The sequence below is a fragment of the Anas acuta genome, chromosome 17 (genome assembly GCF_963932015.1).
Source record: "Anas acuta chromosome 17, bAnaAcu1.1, whole genome shotgun sequence".
NCBI classification, from domain to species: domain Eukaryota; kingdom Metazoa; phylum Chordata; class Aves; order Anseriformes; family Anatidae; genus Anas; species Anas acuta.
This window is the reverse complement of record NC_088995.1, coordinates 9869001-9888486: the sequence shown is the minus strand read 5'-3', so window position 1 is coordinate 9888486 and position 19486 is coordinate 9869001. Positions and strand designations below refer to the sequence as shown.

General features: G+C 47.6%; 1 protein-coding gene across 3 annotated transcripts; it reads left to right on the top strand.

Annotated features, from left to right (window-relative positions):
- The first annotated feature begins 3407 nt into the window (after nucleotides 1-3407).
- On the top strand, nucleotides 3408-18681 carry YDJC (YdjC chitooligosaccharide deacetylase homolog). 3 transcript variants are annotated; one of them, XM_068701112.1, is made up of 6 exons: nucleotides 3408-3608; nucleotides 3969-4141; nucleotides 13280-13439; nucleotides 13986-14085; nucleotides 14819-14996; nucleotides 17109-18681. In XM_068701112.1, the coding sequence occupies exons 2-6, from the start codon at nucleotides 3984-3986 to the stop codon at nucleotides 17470-17472; spliced, it is 960 nt and encodes a 319-aa protein (XP_068557213.1). In that variant the 5' UTR covers nucleotides 3408-3608; nucleotides 3969-3983; the 3' UTR covers nucleotides 17473-18681. The 3 variants fall into 3 exon arrangements, with proteins under 3 accessions (XP_068557213.1, XP_068557215.1, XP_068557214.1); XM_068701114.1 differs by having other exon boundaries at nucleotides 3411-3608; nucleotides 17142-18681; XM_068701113.1 differs by lacking the exon at nucleotides 3408-3608 and adding an exon at nucleotides 3658-3838.
- Nucleotides 18682-19486: the final 805 nt, after the last annotated feature.

Here is a 19486-nt window from a genome sequence, read left to right as displayed (position 1 = left end):
AAAATATACAGATATTTTAAGTGAAGCATTTTTCATCTGGGGGAGTTTTTTGACCGCTGTCTTCTGCTTCTAGACTGTGAAGAATTGAGGACTTCCTTAAAAGTTCTGCAGAGTCCTGGCAATCTGTGTGTGGTAACAGTCAGCATCTTTCATCTACTCTTCAGAACAATACTTGTCCTTCAAGAAGATGGGATCTCTCCTAACTCCAAGGGAATTATTTGATGTGTCCATTCAATCAGCTGAGATTTTCCAGGATGCTTTCAGAGATGCTGAGAGATGACAATGATTGCTCTAAGTGATCTGACAGATTCAATTCCATGTGTAGTAATGTTACTGAGAAGCAGGAATGAATAGGCTGACTTTACATTATCTCAAACTCAGTCAGAAATCACAGATGCTGTAGCTTAGGTCACAATCAAATATTAATTTCTACCCCACATTGGACACGCTGAAGGAAAATCAGCAGCAGAGAGAAAATAACCCTCTGAAATAAATGGGTAGTATCTCCCTACACCTCAACATGGTACCAAATGAGTACCAAAAACCTCCTGTCTGGGTCACAGAGGATTTGAGATTGGCACTTGAGCAGTACCTGATAATTTAATACAAATGTAAAGTTAATAATAAGGTTGTGGGTCAAACCTCGCCTTTCACTTTGTGCCCCCATGCTAGCACCGTGCACGTTGAGGCACTGACTGAAGTTTGTATGTCTGTAAATTCAGAGGATTTCAGAAGGGAAGGCGACTGATACGCCACGTGTTACAGTGTAGGGAGATCTCTGAGCTCTTAGCAGACGTACCCCAAAACTTGGGAATTTCGCCCCTTTTGATGCAAGAACCCCCAGGGCTTTGCCCAGCGGAGGGGTGGCTGCGCACTGCTCCTCCCACTGGTTGGGGGGGGGCGGCAGAGCACGAACTGGAGCAGAAGCGACCCTGCTTGGTCCTGCAGCACACTGAGGTACAGCCCTCAGCCCCCTCAGCCCTCAGCCCTCAGCAGCCGCTCCTCGCCCCTCCGTGCCCGCTCCCCCCTCAGAGCCCCGGCCCCTGGCCACAAAATGGCGCCCACGTGCCCGGGCCGCGTCTCCCCGCTGCCGGGCCGGGGCACTGCGCAAGCGCAGCGGCCGCCCCGCCGCGGGGCACACCGGGAGTTGTAGTGCGGGAGGGCGCCACGGTGAGGCGGGAGGGGCCTCCCCGCAGCGGGGCTGGCGGCGGGGCGAGGCCCCCAGGGCGCAGAGATGGCCTCAAGGAGCGGGGAGCCGTGCCTTGCTGTCACACCCAGCGCTGTGAATTCTGTGCAGCCTGACCTGGAGTCCAGCTCTCCTCAGCACTATGTCCCTTTGCTCCTGGTCAGGTGTACACAGACACTGCGAGTTACAGCTAACGAACACCCGGCCCTACAAACACTCCTGCGTGCCCCCTACCTCAGCCTTTCTGAGAGCCCACAACGCCTCTTTCCCCTTCTGCATCTTTTTTTCCTCTGAAAACAGATCTCCTTAGAGGGATGAAAAGGCTTTAATTTAAAAATTAATACACTGAGTTACAAGGTTTTGTAAATATTCAAGACTGGGGAAGAGAAAAAAAAGTTAACGTTCTTTCATGTAAAGAGTGGGTTTTACTTCATCTCATTCAAACACCTTGTCTTTTACAATTCATACTTTCAACAAAATTTCATGCTCAAGGAAAAGACAAATGAAGTCCTACTGTGCTACCATTGTAATCCCAAATGAACTAACTCACTACAGCTGAGGGAACAAGAAAAGCAGCATACATTTTCTATGTCAACAGCCAGTTTATTGGAAGCATTTGCTTTTAGGAAATGCTTTTGTGAAATACAGGAAACCTCTAAATCTGCTACTGAATAACTGGAAGTTCAGGAAAGAAATGCAAGCTGAAAACCAGTGAAGCCTCGTAACTTGAGGATGGAGAAAGCTCTTGCTGGCTTCTGTGACTAAGATAAGGTTGGTTGGGCTATGTGTTTTTTTTTTTTTTTTTTTTTCCAGAAAGCTGGAAGATGCAGCTTGTGCTTTGTACATGCCCTGGCTCATGCAGTTCAACCAGAAATGCTGGCCAATATTCTCTTTTGTGACTTTAATGAAGAAGAGAGAGTAGCCAGATAAAACCTGCCTTGCCTTTCAGCTCCAGGTTGATTTTGTAAGCGGCTTTCCTCACACAGGGTGGGATGCAAAGGCTATTTTGGCAGCCTGCAAGGGTGTGCAGGCTGCAGAGGAAACATGGTTCTGGGGTCTCAGGGAGATGTGGCACTGTGGCAAAATTTGCTTGCTGTGTTTGCTTCCAGTCACAGGAAGGAGAGCTGGATAAACAGGAATAAAATAAAAAAATAAAAGCCTCCAGGAATTGCATGCAATATTTAAGAAGGATGTTACTGTTAATAGCATTAAACACACACTAAGATTAAGAAGGCTGAGAAGCCAAGCTTTGTCTAAGATTCTTACGTAGCACCTCTCACCTGTGCGGAGGCAAGCAGCACTGTCGCTACTAGAAAGAGGCAAACCAAAACCCAAGTGGTTTGCATTGGCAAAGGCAGGATGTACTTGTTTTTCATTCATGACATTACTTCAGAGCCATGCTGACTTAATCTGTTATAGTAATAGCCTTCATCGGTAGATGAAGCCTTGAGGGAACGTGAGGTTCACGTCCCAGAAGAGGAAGCAAGCAGCAGTTGCACAAATATCCGCTCTGAAATGCCAAGGGCACTGGAAGCCCTTACAGAGCATCAAAAACTTGTCTGTAACAGAAGCACACAATGTGAAATCACGGAAATACTCACAGGTATAGCCAGAACGGAGATTTAGCAAGTTCTCTAATGCATTTTAGCATGTTTCTGTTTGGTTTTAATTTAATTCCGTGTAATTTTTTGATGAGAAAAAAAAGAGCCACTAAGGGGGCAGAAGGCTGTCTCCAGCTCTCACTGAGTTTTCCTCTAGTCAGTGTTTGTTTACATGCTGGGGAGGAGTCAGCTTTCTGAACCATCACTGTCCCCCTGCCCGAGCACCACTTTGTTATTTTCCCTGTGCCAGCAGCAGTGGCCGGGTACCTGGGGCTAACATCAGCCCGAGAAGGGACGCGCTCTGCTTTGGTGGCACTTCCAAGTCCTCCTTCCCCAGGCAAACCCGCAGGCTGGAATCTCCCCCACCCAACTCCTGAGGTGCTCAGCGCTTCCACTTCCACTCCGGCAGCCCGAGACCAGCTCCTGGGGACCCCGGGGGGCTGTGAGGGACCCCCTGGCTCAGGCCTCCCGCAGCCCCGGGCCTCGTTTTCCTCTCAGGAGCCTGAGGCAGCGCGGCCGGGTCCCCTCACACGGGGCAGGGCCGGGCCGGGCCGGGCAGCCTCGCCTCACCTCAGCGGGGCCGGGGGAGGCCGCGCTGCAGCCCGCGGCCGCCAGGGGCCGCCGGTGTGGCGGTGCTGCCGGCCGAGGGGGGGCCCGGCGGTAGCGGCCGGCTCCCCGCGGGGGCTGCCCGGCGGTGCCGGGGCTGTGAGGGGATGCGCGGCGGGGCGGCGCGGCCCGGGCTCCGCCGCCGGAGCCAGCGGCCCCCCGGGACGACAGCGGAGGCGAGCGGGACCCGCACCTGGCAGCGGGCAGGAGGGGAGGTGAGCGGCGCCCCGCAGCGCCGGGGGGCGGCCGGGACCCGCGGACCCCGGGAAGGGCCCGAGCTCGGGGGCCGCGCCTCGCCTCTTGCCCCCGGGGAGCGGCGAGGCGGCGCCCCGGGAGCTTTGCCCTCGGGCCCTGCAGGCCGGGAGGGGAGGGAATTTGCCCCCTGGGGCGTTCGGGCGGCCAGGTAGGGAGCGAGCACGGCCCGAGCACGCAGCTGCCGGCGGAGGTGAGGCGGGAGGGGTTGGCCACGAGCTGAGTCACGACGGGGCTGCCCCCGCCGAGCAGCGCCTGCTCCTGCTCGCCCCCGAGCTGCCGGCCGTGCTGATTGTGCCTCCTTTCCTTTTTATTTTCGCCAGGGATGACCTCTAAGGATGGTTCAGGTGAAGCTCATAGTCACGGGAGATGACTTCGGCTATTGTCCTCGGAGAAACCAAGGCATTGTGGACTGTTTCCTGGCTGGAGCGGTGTCTAACGTGTCCCTGCTCGTCAACGGAAGTGCTGCAGCAGATGCAGCCAAGCTGGCAAGGAGGTAAGCTGCTTTCTTTAGCTCCTTTGTGGACAGCCTCCTCAGGCTATCCGAGGGAAGCCGAGCCCGTGAACTGTAGTATAGTGTAGCCCTAGTACAAACACTGTATGATAACCTGGATTGGTATAAGAGAACTGGATTACAGGCATCTTAACTAACTCCTCATATCAAAACCACCAACCTACCAGTCATACCCAAAGCGGCTTTTCCTCTGGTGTTAGCTCCTACACCGCCCATTTTGTTACGGTGATAGAAGGCCAGTTACACAATTTGACTGGTACGGTTTGGGTTGGTGGGTTTTCTTTCCCCACACTTCTAAAAGACGTGCCATCAGAATGAAAGTCCACGCTATCCTGCCAGACTAAACTGCCACCCCTAAAACTATTGAGGCATAAAAGCACTAATTTTTAAGCCTAATCTAATTTGATTAATTTCAGCCAGACTGAACATGGAATTAACCAGATTGTTTTTGGAATCCGGAAGCAGGATTGTTCTGCAAAGGCTCACCTATAAAGCTGGGCAGTGGAAAACTCAACTTTTAAAAAAAAACTTTTTTAAAAACACATCAATATTTCTATTTATTCTAGTCTTGATAAATCCATTCTTAAAACAAACAAACAAACAATCTTCAAGCATAACAAGAGATGATACCTCCTACCTGTCTTGTACCTACCACTTTTGCCCTTTCATGAACTTTTCAGAGGTTTCTGGCACAGTTTGCTCTGTAGCAAATCAAATGGCATGCATCATTCTGTTGGACTAGCCCAGCAAATCCTTTAACAGGAAGCATTACTTCAATTTAGAAGGTAAAACCCAGCTAATACTATAATTCTGGAGGGGAGGCACTTTGGAGCTGGAGTACATCCTGAAAAGAAGAAGAGCAGGGCTGAAAAAAGGGAGGAAACAAACTGTAATGGGACTAGATAAACTGAAACCTTATGCTTTACATATGCCTCCTGCAAGGGACAGTTTGATGGGAGTCACGCTGTCCTTGTTCTCCTGGAACACTTCTCCCTGATTTAATTGTACTTTTGGAGGTACTTAGAAATTGCCTGCAGCTTCCCTGGTGAAAATGAGTATTGTGTAGTGCAGGAAAGTCAGGGTGTGGTGTTAGTGGCAAACTTCTGTTAAAAGGGCTAGAAATGACACAAACACTGGGAGGGAACCACCTCTGGGCTGATAAGGGGAAAGGCAGCAGGGTAGGCACAACACTGCTGAGGTGTCTAAAAGCCTGTTAGTAAAACAAATGAAATGTAAAATGAGGAGGTAGAGGCAGCACTTCTCTCAGACTTGCAGGCACCATGAAACCCTTTAAGCCCAAAAGCTGTGGTAATGTTGTCTGCTATTTCAGCTGTGGTCTTTAGCAGGCTTTTAAATATAGAATCCACCTGGCCTCATTTCCATAGCCAGAAAGTAGGCTGTACAGTCAGAGGTTTAAAAAGCATCTTTGAATCCAGGTCATGACACTTGTGCTGACAGCTGATAAGGGTATGAAAAGCCAGGTTGGGGGGCTGCTGACAGCAGAAGCTGCTCAACCTGCTGCTGCAATTTTCCTTTTTTAGGGGCGGTTTTGAATTGTATGTGTGAACAAAATGGATTAAAAATCTATTTCTGAGAATATAATCTGAGTGACTTCAGGAACATCTGTTAGCATCAGCAACCCACATTCTACAATTCCTCATTCCTGAGTAACTCATTGCAGCTGTATTCAGGCCTACCCCTGCACTGGAGAAATATTTGCAGGTGTAGGACACAGGATTTGTCTAATGCAAAACCTCAATTCAGGTGCTGAATATACATGTACTAAATTGGCATCTGAACATGTAAACAAACTTGTCATCCCTCATATGTTCCCATCATGCAGAGATTTGCACAAAGTTTTGTGGACGCGGATGTCTAATAGGTTGGACTTACTAAAAACATCATTGAATCCTCACCTTGTGGTGTCATGATGAAAGGCAAACAGGAGTGGGAAAGTATCACTGTTGCTTTGCTGCCTTGCCACTGTATTGCCACTTCCCCCTGCTTGATGTTGTCTCCTGTCCCACTGTGAATGATGATACTTTGCAGCATTTTATGTTTTAGGGGATGAAAATCTGCCCTGTTTTCCTATCCCATGTTTGCCTTCCGCTACAGACACCCTGCTAAGCAAGTACCAAGCACACACACACACACACATGATCAACTCCCCAGCAGTGCTTTCAGCCTGCAACTACACAGTGGTGTAAGCTGGGAGGCTGGATCTGTCACCAGTTGAAAAAAAGGCTTGCAGCAAGCAGCTTCTGCTTTCCTGGGGTTCATCCCAGTGCTGTGGGATTTGAACTTCTGCACTCAGTGCCAGGATTGTCAGACTGCTGGTGTTTGTGACTTGTGGAGATCATCTGTGTGCTTCTTGGTTAACTACGTCCTGGTTGCTTGTCACTGAAGGTCTTAAGCTCTCCTCACCTGGTCTGCAGTTAATTGCATGCATGCAAAGCTAATTAGTAACAAAAAGGCGTTTCTTGCAGGGTAGTCTTTTGTAAGCACCTTACGCTGTCCTGCAATGTTAGGACTCACCATCCTTCAAAAACACAGTTCTGGAATTTCATTCTTCCCTTCATTTTCACAATAACTCTGTAGGCTTCTGGGTATGCCATCTGTTGTCCTGTGCTTTCATTAGAAGAGCTGGCAGAAATGTAACTGTAGTCAGCAGCTGTTTGTACCAGCTCTAACACAAACTAATTGCAAAGCAGCAGAACCAAGCAGTAAATAATATACCTTCCATCACATTCAGGCTCTGGATTTGGGTTTTTTCACACTCACTTTCACAACCGGGCTAAAAGAAAGGGCCCACTCACTTCAGGCAAGAGAGTAGTTTCAGCAGAGGCCTGATTCATCCTCAGATGACAAACCTATTGACAGCAATTGCTAGAGCAGTGTGTAACCAGAGCAGCAGAAGGGAGAACAGATTTCTATTGTTTTTTTTCCAGTAACTCAAAAGTTTTCTCTTTATGAGGCATAAGGCAACGTGATATCCTGGTTATCCAAAAAGGTAATCTTAATTGTGTATTTTATCAAGCCCCACCTTGGATTCTGGCAGTCATCTTGGTGCTTCTAGAGCCTTTTCCAGAGATCAGAAGAATTATTTTGTTAACTGAACAGGTCTCTTCATTTTTCCTTAGAAACAAATATGGAGATAGCAGAAATACAGAGACCTATGAGTGTTTGCTGCCTTACTTCCCCCCCTTTTTATCGCTCAGCTCAATTGTGACTTTTAGGCCCATTTTCTAGATGATTATATCCAAACACTTGATAAAGAGTGGCATATTTTAGAACACAACCTCAGTTGTCTTCTTTTTTCCTTTCTGTTAAATGCTGAACATCAACTACACAAAAGCTGAAGCCCCCACATCTGGGTACATTTAACAGAAGAATCTAACAAAACCACATTTAATTGCTGTCTATGTTTTCACTTCCTTTCCCATCAACACTAATTGCAAAATGTGTGTGTAAATTGTGACTTAATTCTGACCCTCCCAGTTGACATCTGACTAATCTAGAAGTCTCTCATGCTTTCTCATCATCCTTTTATCTGACTGTTAATCACACGGCAGACAGCCCAACTGTGTTTGGGTTAGGGTTAGCATGCTGAGACATTAAACTAGAGACCTAGATCAAATTAACTCCACTGGAAACAGCACTTTTGCTGATGTAAGGTTATGGATGTTAAACCTAAAGCCAATAAAGATGTAACTGAAAAGAAAGTCTGTTCTAAACACTGTTATAGTATTGGTTCTTAATACAACAGAGGCTTTGGAGTGCTCCTCCCACCAAGAATAAATCCTTAGCAGTAATGGAGCAAGACAAGATACAGTTAGATAAACACATTTTGCTATAGAGTGAAAGTGGGGGAAAAAAGTGTGCAAACGTCCACCTGAAGAAACTGAGATGTGCCCTTCTTTGTGCGGAGCACAGCCTTGCTTTGACTGGACATTTACTGAAGCAGGATGTCTGCATAAAGATATTTACATGGGGCTCTTAATTGCATCACACGGGCTGAAACCTGATGAGCCAGTAACTTCCCAGATAAGGATACAACCAGGATGTTGAAGGTGGGATCTATTTACCCAGCAAGGAAACGAGTAAGTGCCACGCTTATCCCAGAGTATGCAGCCTTGAGTGAAACAATTGGCAAGGTCTAGGCCTGGGGAAATCACACAATTTCCACAGCTATTGCAGCTGCTCGCAGGGACTGCACAGAGTCCTCTCTGTGGCCAGGCAGGGCACTGTAGTCATCCACCAAGCTCCGAAACGTGCAGCAATGCTGGCGGCATTATAAGGAGTGCCTCAGTACAGTGACACGGTCCCTGGGGACCCTTTACTGCTAAGGATATGAACGAGCAGGGATTGCAACTGCACAAAAGCCCATTGCCTCAGCTGGGCCATTTGTTCAGAGCACTCGTGTGGCAAAACAAGCAACTACTTGAAAAGGAAGCAGTTTAGCCGATTGTATTTCCTCTATTTGATAGCTGGGCTGGGCGTGTTGGCTGAGAAAGCTTTCCAGACTTAATTCCTTGTTGCCTCTTGGAGCATTTGTTGCAAGGGTATCTCCTTTCTTCCCCCCCTCTACAGGGGATGCAGAGCAGTGAGCTGCAGAGCTGGGCTCGCTTCAACAGCCAAATTGCTCTCAGTGGAAGCAGCTCACTAATGGACTAGCCTTAGTGGCTGCAGAAGCTACTCAAACTCCTTAAACTCCTCTCAGCAAGGTCACAGACCCCAGCCCAACACTCCTGATGTAGAAGCAGGAACATGCATTTGTAGGCATTGCCCTTTGGGTTCATCAGGATGGAATTAAACCCTTGTGTTAAATTCACTTCACATCCGTGTATTCTCCAGGGCAGTGGGAGTGCAAACACCTAGACATGCACCCCTCCAAAGAGGTAGTGGAAGGGTCAATGCTGCCTTAAAGAACCAGCAACAGGAGTTAAGAGACCAAGCCTCAGCATCATGCTGTGTTGGCAGTAGTAGCTGTTAACTGCAGCTCTTTTATTGCAGAGACCGGTGCTCAAACCTTGGTGCCAATCGTTTTGAATCAGACCTTGGGTCGAGCAGTTAGATTTGGCTGGTAAGGACCAGCAGGGCTCATCCTGTCCCATCTATGGGGAAATCTAAGGGCAAACCCACAACAGCTGAGCTCTGGTCCCAGCATGGCATCACGTGCCAAGCAGCTTGGGCTCTTGGTATCTGCTCCAATATTCTGTCAGCTTCAATATTTCAGTTACTGCCTTTGGAAAGATCTCGGCACCTATCAAGCACGTTGGTGTAGAGGAAGCAGTTACCTGCCTGCTGCTAAAAAAGGGCCCTTCCAGGGCGTTCCTCTGACTTCACTTTTCACCATGGCTTTCTTCCAGTGCCATGTGCCTTGGCATTGCTCTTTGGTTGCAGCAGCTACATTTCACTGGTGAGAGGCAGCTGAGAGAGTTCGTCCAGTGCTCACAGGAGTAGAGGAAAGCTGGTGGAATCAGTCTTAAAGGCCAAGCCTCCAGTCAGGACAGAGCATTACTGGAGCCCAATTTCCTGGGGCATAGCCCAGCAGTTACCATAATGCTTTAAGTTTTGCTCACATTTTCATCCTTTCACTTTGGGCTTCAGATACTTGTGCAGTGTCAGACTGTTAGGAACAAACACTCAGCTGCAGGGCATTTGGTGCTGATTAGGAGCAGCACCTGGCTCATTTCATTTAGAGGACATGCACTGGCTTGGGTACAGGAAAATGCTAGCTAGCAGCAGAATGCTGCTGAGCCCACTGCAGTGTCCACCTTCACACGTCCTTAGAGCTCCTGGCGTGCTTGCTTCTATGCATCTCCCACAGACGAATACTCCCAAAGAAGTTTATTGTGTGCTGTGTTTCGAGTTCTGGTTTCAGTGCCTTTATCCCAGAGCTATTAAATGCTAACAGTTCCTCTTTAGACATCTCAGTGTGGACAGTCTGTCAGACCAGCCAGGACTAACTCCAGGAGAAAACTATTAAGATACTCAGCTGGTGTTAGCCCAAGCTCTGAAACACGCTCTAAAGTTACGGAGAGAGGCTCTCCTTACAGCGAGAACAAGGCCAGCTCTCTGCACTTCCACATTCTGCACATTCCCCAGCTCCGGGGCTGGCTTCGGCTCAGGCAGAGGAGCGGCTCCAGCGTTCTGCAGTGCAGTGCTTGGCTCCTCGGTGTCCCACACCTGTCAGAGGGGCTTGCCTTTTCCTGGGGATCGCTTCACTCACAGCGTTTGAGGCATTGCACAATTGGAGGCAGTTCATTCGATGCCCCTGGGAAGCCCAGCTGTTCATTTCTGGCCCTCCTGCAACACATGAGAAGGCAAGTGCTCCACAAGAGAAGTCATCCATCTGCTGATTCATGGTAACACATGAATCCTTTTCTTGTCGACACCAGTGGCTGTGATGCAAGTAGTGCTATCAGCTGACGTAGTCAGAGCTTCCCAGAGACACGGTAACCAATCTGCAGTGGCTTTCCAGAAGAACAAGCTCCCCCTCTGCCTTTGGGCTCACGCAAGGTATGCATCAGGTGACAGGAGGGAAGGGATGCCCTCTGCCACAGCTCCTCTTCTGCACCGTAGCTGCCTCCTGCCCTGCCACCAGCTGCCTGTGAGCTTCTCAGCGGAACGCCTCAGGGCCCCCGCTCCCAGTGACAGCATCTTCCAGTGATAACTTGGACACAACCACGCTAACTCCTTCCATGTGCTCAGGCCCTGGTGTGAAAACCAGATGGTCAGTTATACAACCAGGTCCTGCTGCAAAGAAATCACCAGATCAGAGGAGTTTGAGGACCTTTTCCTCCACAAGCTGTTTTGCTCCATGAAGCAGACTTTCAAACTGCAGAGACATGGACTCGTTTTGTTTCACAGAGCTGTCCATACAGCTTAACACTTCCATCTGCCAGGAGGAGGAGTACCTAGCAACAGACTACACCATCCACCTGGAGCACAAGACATGGAGGAGCCAGGAAGAAAATTTCAGTCCTTCAAGGCCTTTAAGGTTTTACTTAAAGCCTGGAGGAGCTAAATGGTTCTGATCCAGTCTAATCCATCCATAGTCCCTCTGCTCCCTGTAACTTGGTACTTCACTAACCAGCCTCAGGGCAGCAGACAGAAGGGGAGATCTGGTTTTCCAGCAGCCCTTTGCCTTGTCTTGGACAAAGTTCATGGCAGTCCATCCATCCCAGGGGCACCTCTGTAGGTTTTCACATTCTCCTTTTGCAACCAGAACACCATGGAGTGTTTCAATGAAATCACTCCAAAATTTAGCACCCTTCAGCCATCCTGTTTCCATTACCCCTCCAGAGAAATCTGTTCCAAAAACAGGACTGGAAGCAACCACTGCCACCAGAGATCTGTCCTCCTGTAGGCATTTGGAATTATTGCAGAGCTCCTCAGAGAATCCTGAGAACATGTCTAAACAGGAACCAATTTATGATAACAGAACTTGGAGCTAGAGCTGGACAGGACAGTTATCTGATCCCATAAAACTTTAACAGGCATTTCCACATAGAGATGAAAGAGATATCTGACTTGGAATAGCTCTGGGGGAAGGTCAGTTATTTGTAAGCTGGGTGTTAACTCTCCTGCCTTGCTTGTCATTAGTATCTTGGGAAGGAGTTTGTGATGATCCACATCTCCTGTTGGAACTGTTCTGTTTTGCAGATATCCTTTGAGCCACGGGCTTGATGCAGTCTGCCACAGTCTGATGAGTCTTAAAACCCTGAACCAGAAAGGTCCCTCTTCCATGAATGCCTCTTTGTGTGTGGAAAAACTTAAATCAACACTTGCACCAACACAAGGGAAAATTAGCTCCTAGACTGGATAAGAAATTTCCTCATTAAAACTTCTTGTCCAAACATGAGCATTCTCTGAAATGCAGCTGTTTCAGCTTCACCTGGAACCACCCTCTCTCTCTCAAGACAGCAGGGATAGAAGGGAAGTTGGTTGGCCAGAGAACTTGAGTTTTCCTAAATGGATGTTGCTTTTGCTCTCCTCCTTGTAGTACAAGCATTGCAACGGGGACCAGGCCCTGTTTTAGCAGCTCCGTGCAGAAGTTCCAGGAAGGATATAAACCATAGACTTGTTGCCTTGAAGTTTGCTTGGCACCGTGACTCAGGCTGGACAGCACAGAAGGGGCACTGCACTCCAGCTAGAGGGTGTCTTGGGAGAAGTCTCAAGGCATCATTTTGGTCACCCTGAGAGGATTTTGGGAGCAGCAAGCGAGACTCGCACAAGGCTGAGCACTCCCAGGTCCTGTTCTCAGTTTAGGGGAAGCCACGGCACACAGAAGGAAACACCAGCACTGTGCAAAGCCTGGTGGCTGACAGGAGCTCTGCAGATACACTGGTAGTTTTTGTTTTAATTTGCAGAGTGCAACTCACTAACAACTTGGACCCTTTCATCTCCTTAACAAGGCCCTACACTTACACCACCAACCTCCTGTGTAACTCTGCCTCTGTGCTGGAGATGCCACTTGGTACAGCCCAGCTCCGTCATCTGCACGGGTAGATGGAAACCTCGCCACTGCAGGCAATTCCAGCTGCTGCCTCTCAGACCAGGTTACCCCTGAACTCAGGCAGTATTTACACTTGCAGCCTGTGCTGTTGCCATAACCGCTGCCTTTGGCACTGCTGATACATAGCGGGGTTCTGCTTAAAGGCAGCTTTAGAGGTTGTCAAATAAAACTCCAACGTCTCAGAAATGCAGCATCTTCAGGAGTGTGAACTCAAGGGAGTACCTGGGCTAATGAAGTGCTTTAGAACAGAGTTGCAAGGTCCAGATTTCTGTCAGTCACTGATGAGTTCAGCACCATACAGTTAGAGCTTTTAGTGCAGTTACAAAATTTAGCCTGAAGTGCCTTGTGGCTGCTCTCCACTCAAAGTAGGATGAGAACAGAACTGGGGGAGTCTCAGAACTGGACAGGATTGTTACCTGGTGATATCCTGCTCTGGTCTAGTGTTCTGTTTTCTTTTCTAGAAGAGCAGAGGTCCAAAGATGTACTCGTGTGAGCACACTGTTTAGATCAGAGTAGCTCTTTGTCTGAAATCTCACCCTTTGGACCCAGTAAGGAAGGTAGAGGTGCAAAGCTTAACAGATATTTCAATCCTGTTACAGATACAACATCCCGATAGGACTGCATGCCAACCTCTCCGAGGGCTCCCCTGTATGTGAGGTGCTCAAGACAAACTCTTCTCTGCTCAATGAAGATGGATTTTTCCACGGGAAGATGGGATTCAGAACAGCCCTATCAAAAGGTCTCCTGAACATGTCAGAGGTAGGAGAAAGCCACATACAACCATGCAACTGATAAAACTTAGCCTGCACTTATCCCAGAATGTAACAGTTGAAGGTCGTTGCCAGGTCCCAGCTGGGAGTACACCTACAGATGAATCTAGGTTGTGTTTTGGCATCTGGAACTGCCTGTGTCCTACACCTAATTTCACCACAGCCTCTGAGAACCCATTCCTCCCTGCTTCAGTGACACACATGCTAATGTGCTGTTAGCTGCTTATCTGATAGGGCAGAAGAGACATTGGAACAGAAACTTACTAAGAACCTAGAAATCAATAAAAGGAAAGTGTCAGAGAAGTGCTAAGTAGGCTTTGCATCACCTTGTCAGAGGCTTTTGTTCTCTAGGGAAGTGCCTGGTTTTGCCCCATGAACAAAGATAAATGTGTTCAGGTGATCAAAACTGCCTACAGGATTAAAGCTGCCTTTCATTTTAAAGGGAAAGGGACAGCAAAATCTCCAGGAGGCACTATGCACTCTTCTGACCTCAGCCTACTGACAGGTCTTTCTTTAACCCCTTTCTACTGTGCAGGTGAAGCAGGAGCTAAAGGCCCAGGTGGAGCTGTTCCATGAGCTGACAGGCCACCTACCTCCTCACATGGATGGGCACCAGCACGTTCACGTCCTCCCAGGTAAGAGGGCACTCCTCTTCTTCCCAGCACCAAGCAGGTGAAAGACAGTCAGCTGAGAGATGACTCCACTTGCCATGGCTCCCTGGGCAATAAGCCTTCTAAGACCTTAAAGAGGCTCTACAATTGCAGTTTGAGCATTCTCACCTGGGTCAAGTTAGTCACTGAGACTGAAGCTGGTAGCTCTTTGAAGTGCTTCAAGATCTCTATCCTGTCAGTTGCATTTCCACACCAATCGTTGCAGGTCTCAGCATGCTTTCCATCAGTGGGCAAGTACCTGCTTTTCAACTAAGGTCATTGTGGTAGAGATAGAAAACAGCAAAAATCAGTATTTCCCCATGTCAACACAGCTGTCTCTGGATGACACTGCTCTTAGTAATTTACTCTTTCAACAAATACCTCTGTGCAGAGGCTTGGTGAAGAACTTCTTCCCAGCTGTGCAGATGCCTCAGGTGCACTGTACTACTAGGCTAATTTAGGAGAAGTTGGTGGACTAAATGCTTAGTGCTGGGGGGAAGATGAGGCACCTGTGGCAGGTGTCAAGGGAGTAATGTTCCCAGATATTTCCAGTTTAGAAGGGGACTCCCATTAAGATGAATGGAACCATTTCAGCAGAAGAGAAGCCAAGTCAGATTTTTTTTTTTTAAATGCAGAGAGGAAAAGATGTCTCTCTGCTAACAGGTTGCAGGGGACATGTTTTGATTCCTGACTAAAGTAACTCTGTTTTTACTTGCAGAGGTCAGGAATGTATTTGCAGAGGTGTTAGAAGAATATGGGATCAAATACACACGTGTCCCAATAGAGCCAGGCCTTCATAAGTGTGACTGGATCACACCATCCCTGATGGACTTCTATCTGGGAGTAGAAGAAGATTCTCTTAACACAGTGGATGTGTTTACAAGTCATGGAATAAGGTAAGACAGGCTTTACTCATCCTTTTTGTGGTAAAGCTTTAAGATCTTGTCAGTTCCTGATAGGATCTTTTCAGGGATGGAACAAGACCTTGCTCTCCTCAATTTGGGGTTTCCAAGGGGATTCAGCAGCAGTACTAAAGCAGTGGAGACACTAAGGGTAGCATACAGTTTTGTTTGAACAGGGATAACTCACTTCTCACCTGAAAGGGATTGTTCTTTTCAGGGTTTGCTTCTCAGCCTTTCCAATCAAATAGATTAGTCTGGCCTCTGGGACAGTAGGAGACTGAAGTGCTACTTCAAGACCGAAACTTTGTAAGTAAGATCATGGGGAAACTTTCAAAAGATAACTTCTCATCTCCTTGGAATAGTGAAGAAAGGGTTTTAAGTAGCAGGAAAGAGACTAATTAAAAACAAGTATCTGTAGTTATAGGGAGACGAGGTCAGAGAGCTTGCAGTGCCACAGCAAGTGATCACTGCTTTAAGCAGTCTTTTCAGTGTCCTGCATCTCAAAACGCAGCACCCACACCTCAAAAGCTCAGCCCTTCCACCAGTAACACATTTCTTTTAAAAGCTTAAACTATTTTTTACAGGTGAAAAGTTCTTTAGCTGAGATCCTTGCAGTCACCTGTCCTTTGTGGCACATTTCATTACTTTCTCAGTCTGCTGAGAAAGTTTTCTTGGCTTTTACACAATTTATTTAGGGTATCAGTTATTCTCAACACCAACACAACACCAGCATTTCACTGTGCTCTTCCCAGGCAGAGCACACAGACTCTCATAAGACAGCCAATTTCTGAGGAGAAGGGCACAGTAACTCAGAGTGGGAAATCAGGAGAGATTAACCTACCTTTTAGGGCAGCTTCGCATCAGGAATAACAGAGGGGAGCTTAGCAGAAATCCTGCATGCTCCAGGGCTCTCTGTGCCATATCATAGGACCTCCAAGAAGCCCCTGTTGCTGTACCCACCCTGCTGGCCCTCAGGAGGGAACTCAGAGAAAGGGCTGCTGTGGGAGCTGCATCTTTATACCCGCTGTGGCACCGCCCCAATAAGTGGGCACCTGCAGCTGCCTCCTGCCCAGAAACACTGCAGTGGGCCAGGCTCCTCCTCTTTCTCCAGGTGCCAGGGAGAGTGAGGAGGAATGGACTGCTACCAAAGAAACAAGTAATGTGAAAAAACACAGGAAAACGTGGGGAAGGTGGTCAGCTGAAGTCACAGGAGAACAAGCTGCAATTCAATTTCTGCATCTGTGCAAGGAGATACCACACCGAGCCCTCTGAGTACACTTTATGACACTGTAGAGGGCAAGACTGTGCTTACTGCGTAACAAGGCTCTCCTTTGAACAAGTTTGATCAGTTTACAGTTAAAAAAAAAATGTTAACTTTTTTCTTTCCCCAAGTGCTGCAAACTCAGATCTGATGAGGGCAGTCAGCTGGGCTCATCCTTGAGCACATGGGTCAGCATCTAGCTTGTTTCTTCCAAAAGCCTGCTCATTCTGCCCTCAGATACACTTGTACATCCTTCCTGGGCTTTTATGCACCAAGCTAGAACTGCAGTTTGCAGCCAGATGTGAACAAAGAATTGTGCTGAAGCTACATAAGAAGCAGCCTTCAGCTGGTGTCCTCTTAGCTGTGTATGGTCTTTAGTAGTAACAACATTTTGCCTGGTGCTTCATCTTGTCCTTTGAGTTCTTGTGGCTCTTTGACATATACTAGGAGAATGATTTGTTAACCAAGGTTGTTTCCATTTTATTTCAGTCACTTCTTTTCCCCATATAGCTGAAGGTTATTATCTGGAGGTGGTTATTATTCAGGTTTTAATTGGCCTATAAATAGTTACTTTAATCGAGTGGCATTTCTCAGTTTAGCTCCATTCTTCCCTTCTGTGCCAATGATGTGCACCTGTAAGCTCTCAGATGCCACACAAGGCCAGTGCTGCGATGCAGTGTATGTTACCAGAGTGATAACAGAACCGCTGGTGTCGGGGCTCTGCTGTGCCTTTCTGCCAGACTGCAGAACTGCTGCGCTAAATAGTGGCTTGATTTTGATCAGGAAAGAAACTGTGATTCCTAAGCCACTGGACATGACACACTCCTGTCTAACTGCCTTGTTAGCATTAATATCTGTGTTCCCACCTCTGGCTGCAGGTGGCCAGACATTTACATAGGTTTGAGTACCATGGGCAAGAACATGTCCGTGAGCACCATCTGCAGTGCCATCGACGCTGCCGTTGTGGAGTTCACATCCAAGGCGCCCTCGCCCACACACCCGACGCCACGGAGCAGGACCGTAACGATTGAACTGATGGTGCATCCAGGGTACCCGAGCGTCCCGCCCATCGGCGGCTGTGGGGAAGGACCAGACGATTTCTCACAGTCCTGGGAGCGCCTGCACGAACTCCAGACATTAATTAAGCCAGAGCTGCAGAGCCATTACAAAAGCAGGAACATTCAGCTCTGTTCATTCAAAGATCTCTAAGGAAGCAAACATACACACACCCCTACGTTTGTATTTTGGGGGTGCGCAGAAGCCAGCCAGCTGCTGTTTGTGCTACCTCCCTGACAGGAGCCGGGGATGGCCTGGGAATGGCGTTAGGCCTTTCATGGAAGGTGCAACACCCTGTGAGCAGTGACAGTACCCCAAAGCCCAGTTTTTAGGTCACAGCAGCTGCTTTGAACATTGCAGCTCTTTGCAGTGTAGCCCACTCGCACACCATTCTGTGGCACCAGCGTGGCAGCAAAGGTCAGCTCACACTACCAGAGGTCAGTTCTGGCTGATGTGATGGTAAACGGCACAAAGACATTTGCTGGGAGACCAAGGAGCCTGCTAGCACCCTGCCAGGCACGATCGTTTCTGTTTCAGCAACATTTTTCATTTCTGGACTTATTGCCAAAACAAAAACCAAACCCACACGCTGGGTAGCAAATGCTTTGGAACAACCCATTGTTGCAGGCTGGCTACAGGGGAACCAGAAACCTGCAACATTTCATTTTGTTACCGCATGGTCTTGCTGCATGGACCCTTACCTGCTGCTCGTGCCTGCCCATGGTGCCAAGGGCTCGCTGCTTCGGAGCATTTCCCCAGTCAGAGCAGTCGGAGTGTGGTTTTAGCCTGACGGTGAGCGCAGCCATGCTCCATGGATGTCCCCAGCCAGCACCACTTAAAGCTCTATTCTATTTTTGTTGCCTCAGCATTGAGCCATCACAGGAGAGTAACCATCAGTGACAGCCCTTTCATACTTTTTTTTGTTGGGGGGGATGACTTTACAGGAACAGCAACTGTTGACCCAGCTGCTGTTTCAGTAGCTGCTGCATGTAAGAGCTCACCAGCACCCGTTACTGCGCTGCCCACTGCCTGCCATGAAAAATGCACGGGATGGCCGTCCACCAGTTGACAGCAAGTTTTCAAGGGGACAAAGTTCTTGTACCTTTGTTCATTTTTATTCCAATCATGAAAGCATCTGAACTCCAGCAAGCCCTAGTAATCCCATGTTTAACTGCATTTTTAACTGTGGCCCTGTCACTTGCTCGTAACTTTCATGTGGGGAAAAAATATTGTTTACACTAATTTTCTGCACAAAAGCACTCTACTTAGCATTACTTTTAACTGTTTTTAAAATATTAAAAATTTCAATATGATCATCATTCTTTTAAATGAAGAATAAACTCAGGCCTTTTTCTATTGTAATGCTTCAAGAGACTTTCATTTTTACTTTTAGCTAAAAAACGCTCAAGTATCCACTCTAACTGTGATCACCTGCAGAATGCCAAAAGAACATCCTTTTGTACCATTAATGGGAACCAGTTCACCTTTCCTTCCTTTTGGACATCTGAAGGAGTTTTTGTTCTGTACAAATACAAAAAAGAAAAACATCACCAGGGACATTTTATGAATATTTTTTCAGGCTATTTCCTAGATTACTATCACAGAATTAATTTGACTTTTTTTTTAAACAAACATCTGCCACACCATGCAAGTGCTATACAAAGCAGTTTCAGGTTACAGTAGTAGCTAGCACATGGAATGACAACTTCTGAAGCTTGTCCCATCGGTGTTTGATGGTAAAGTTTTTGTTTCTGTTGTCAATACAACATACAAAAAAAAAAAGATGGTAAACCTGTGGAAGGTGACTGAAGATCCTGAGCGCAGTTAGACGTGTGAGTGCCATCTAGTGACTGATGGTATCTTACATACAGGAATATGCCTGACACCAACGCAGCTTAGCTTATAATAGTTCTCTGCTTTTAATGTAATGGGACCATATTTTGACATGTAATTTTTAACCTTATTTTTAACTTTTAAATTGCACCATATCCTGATTGATCAATTTGCTCTGATCACCATCAATGGGTTACAACACGTTGACTTCTGTGCATTTTCTGCTAACTCAACACAGAAATTAACGTGATGACAGCAATCTTAACCTGAGTTGGCTCTGTATTGTTAAGAAAAACATTCTATAAATACCGTATTTATGTGAACAGCATCAAAA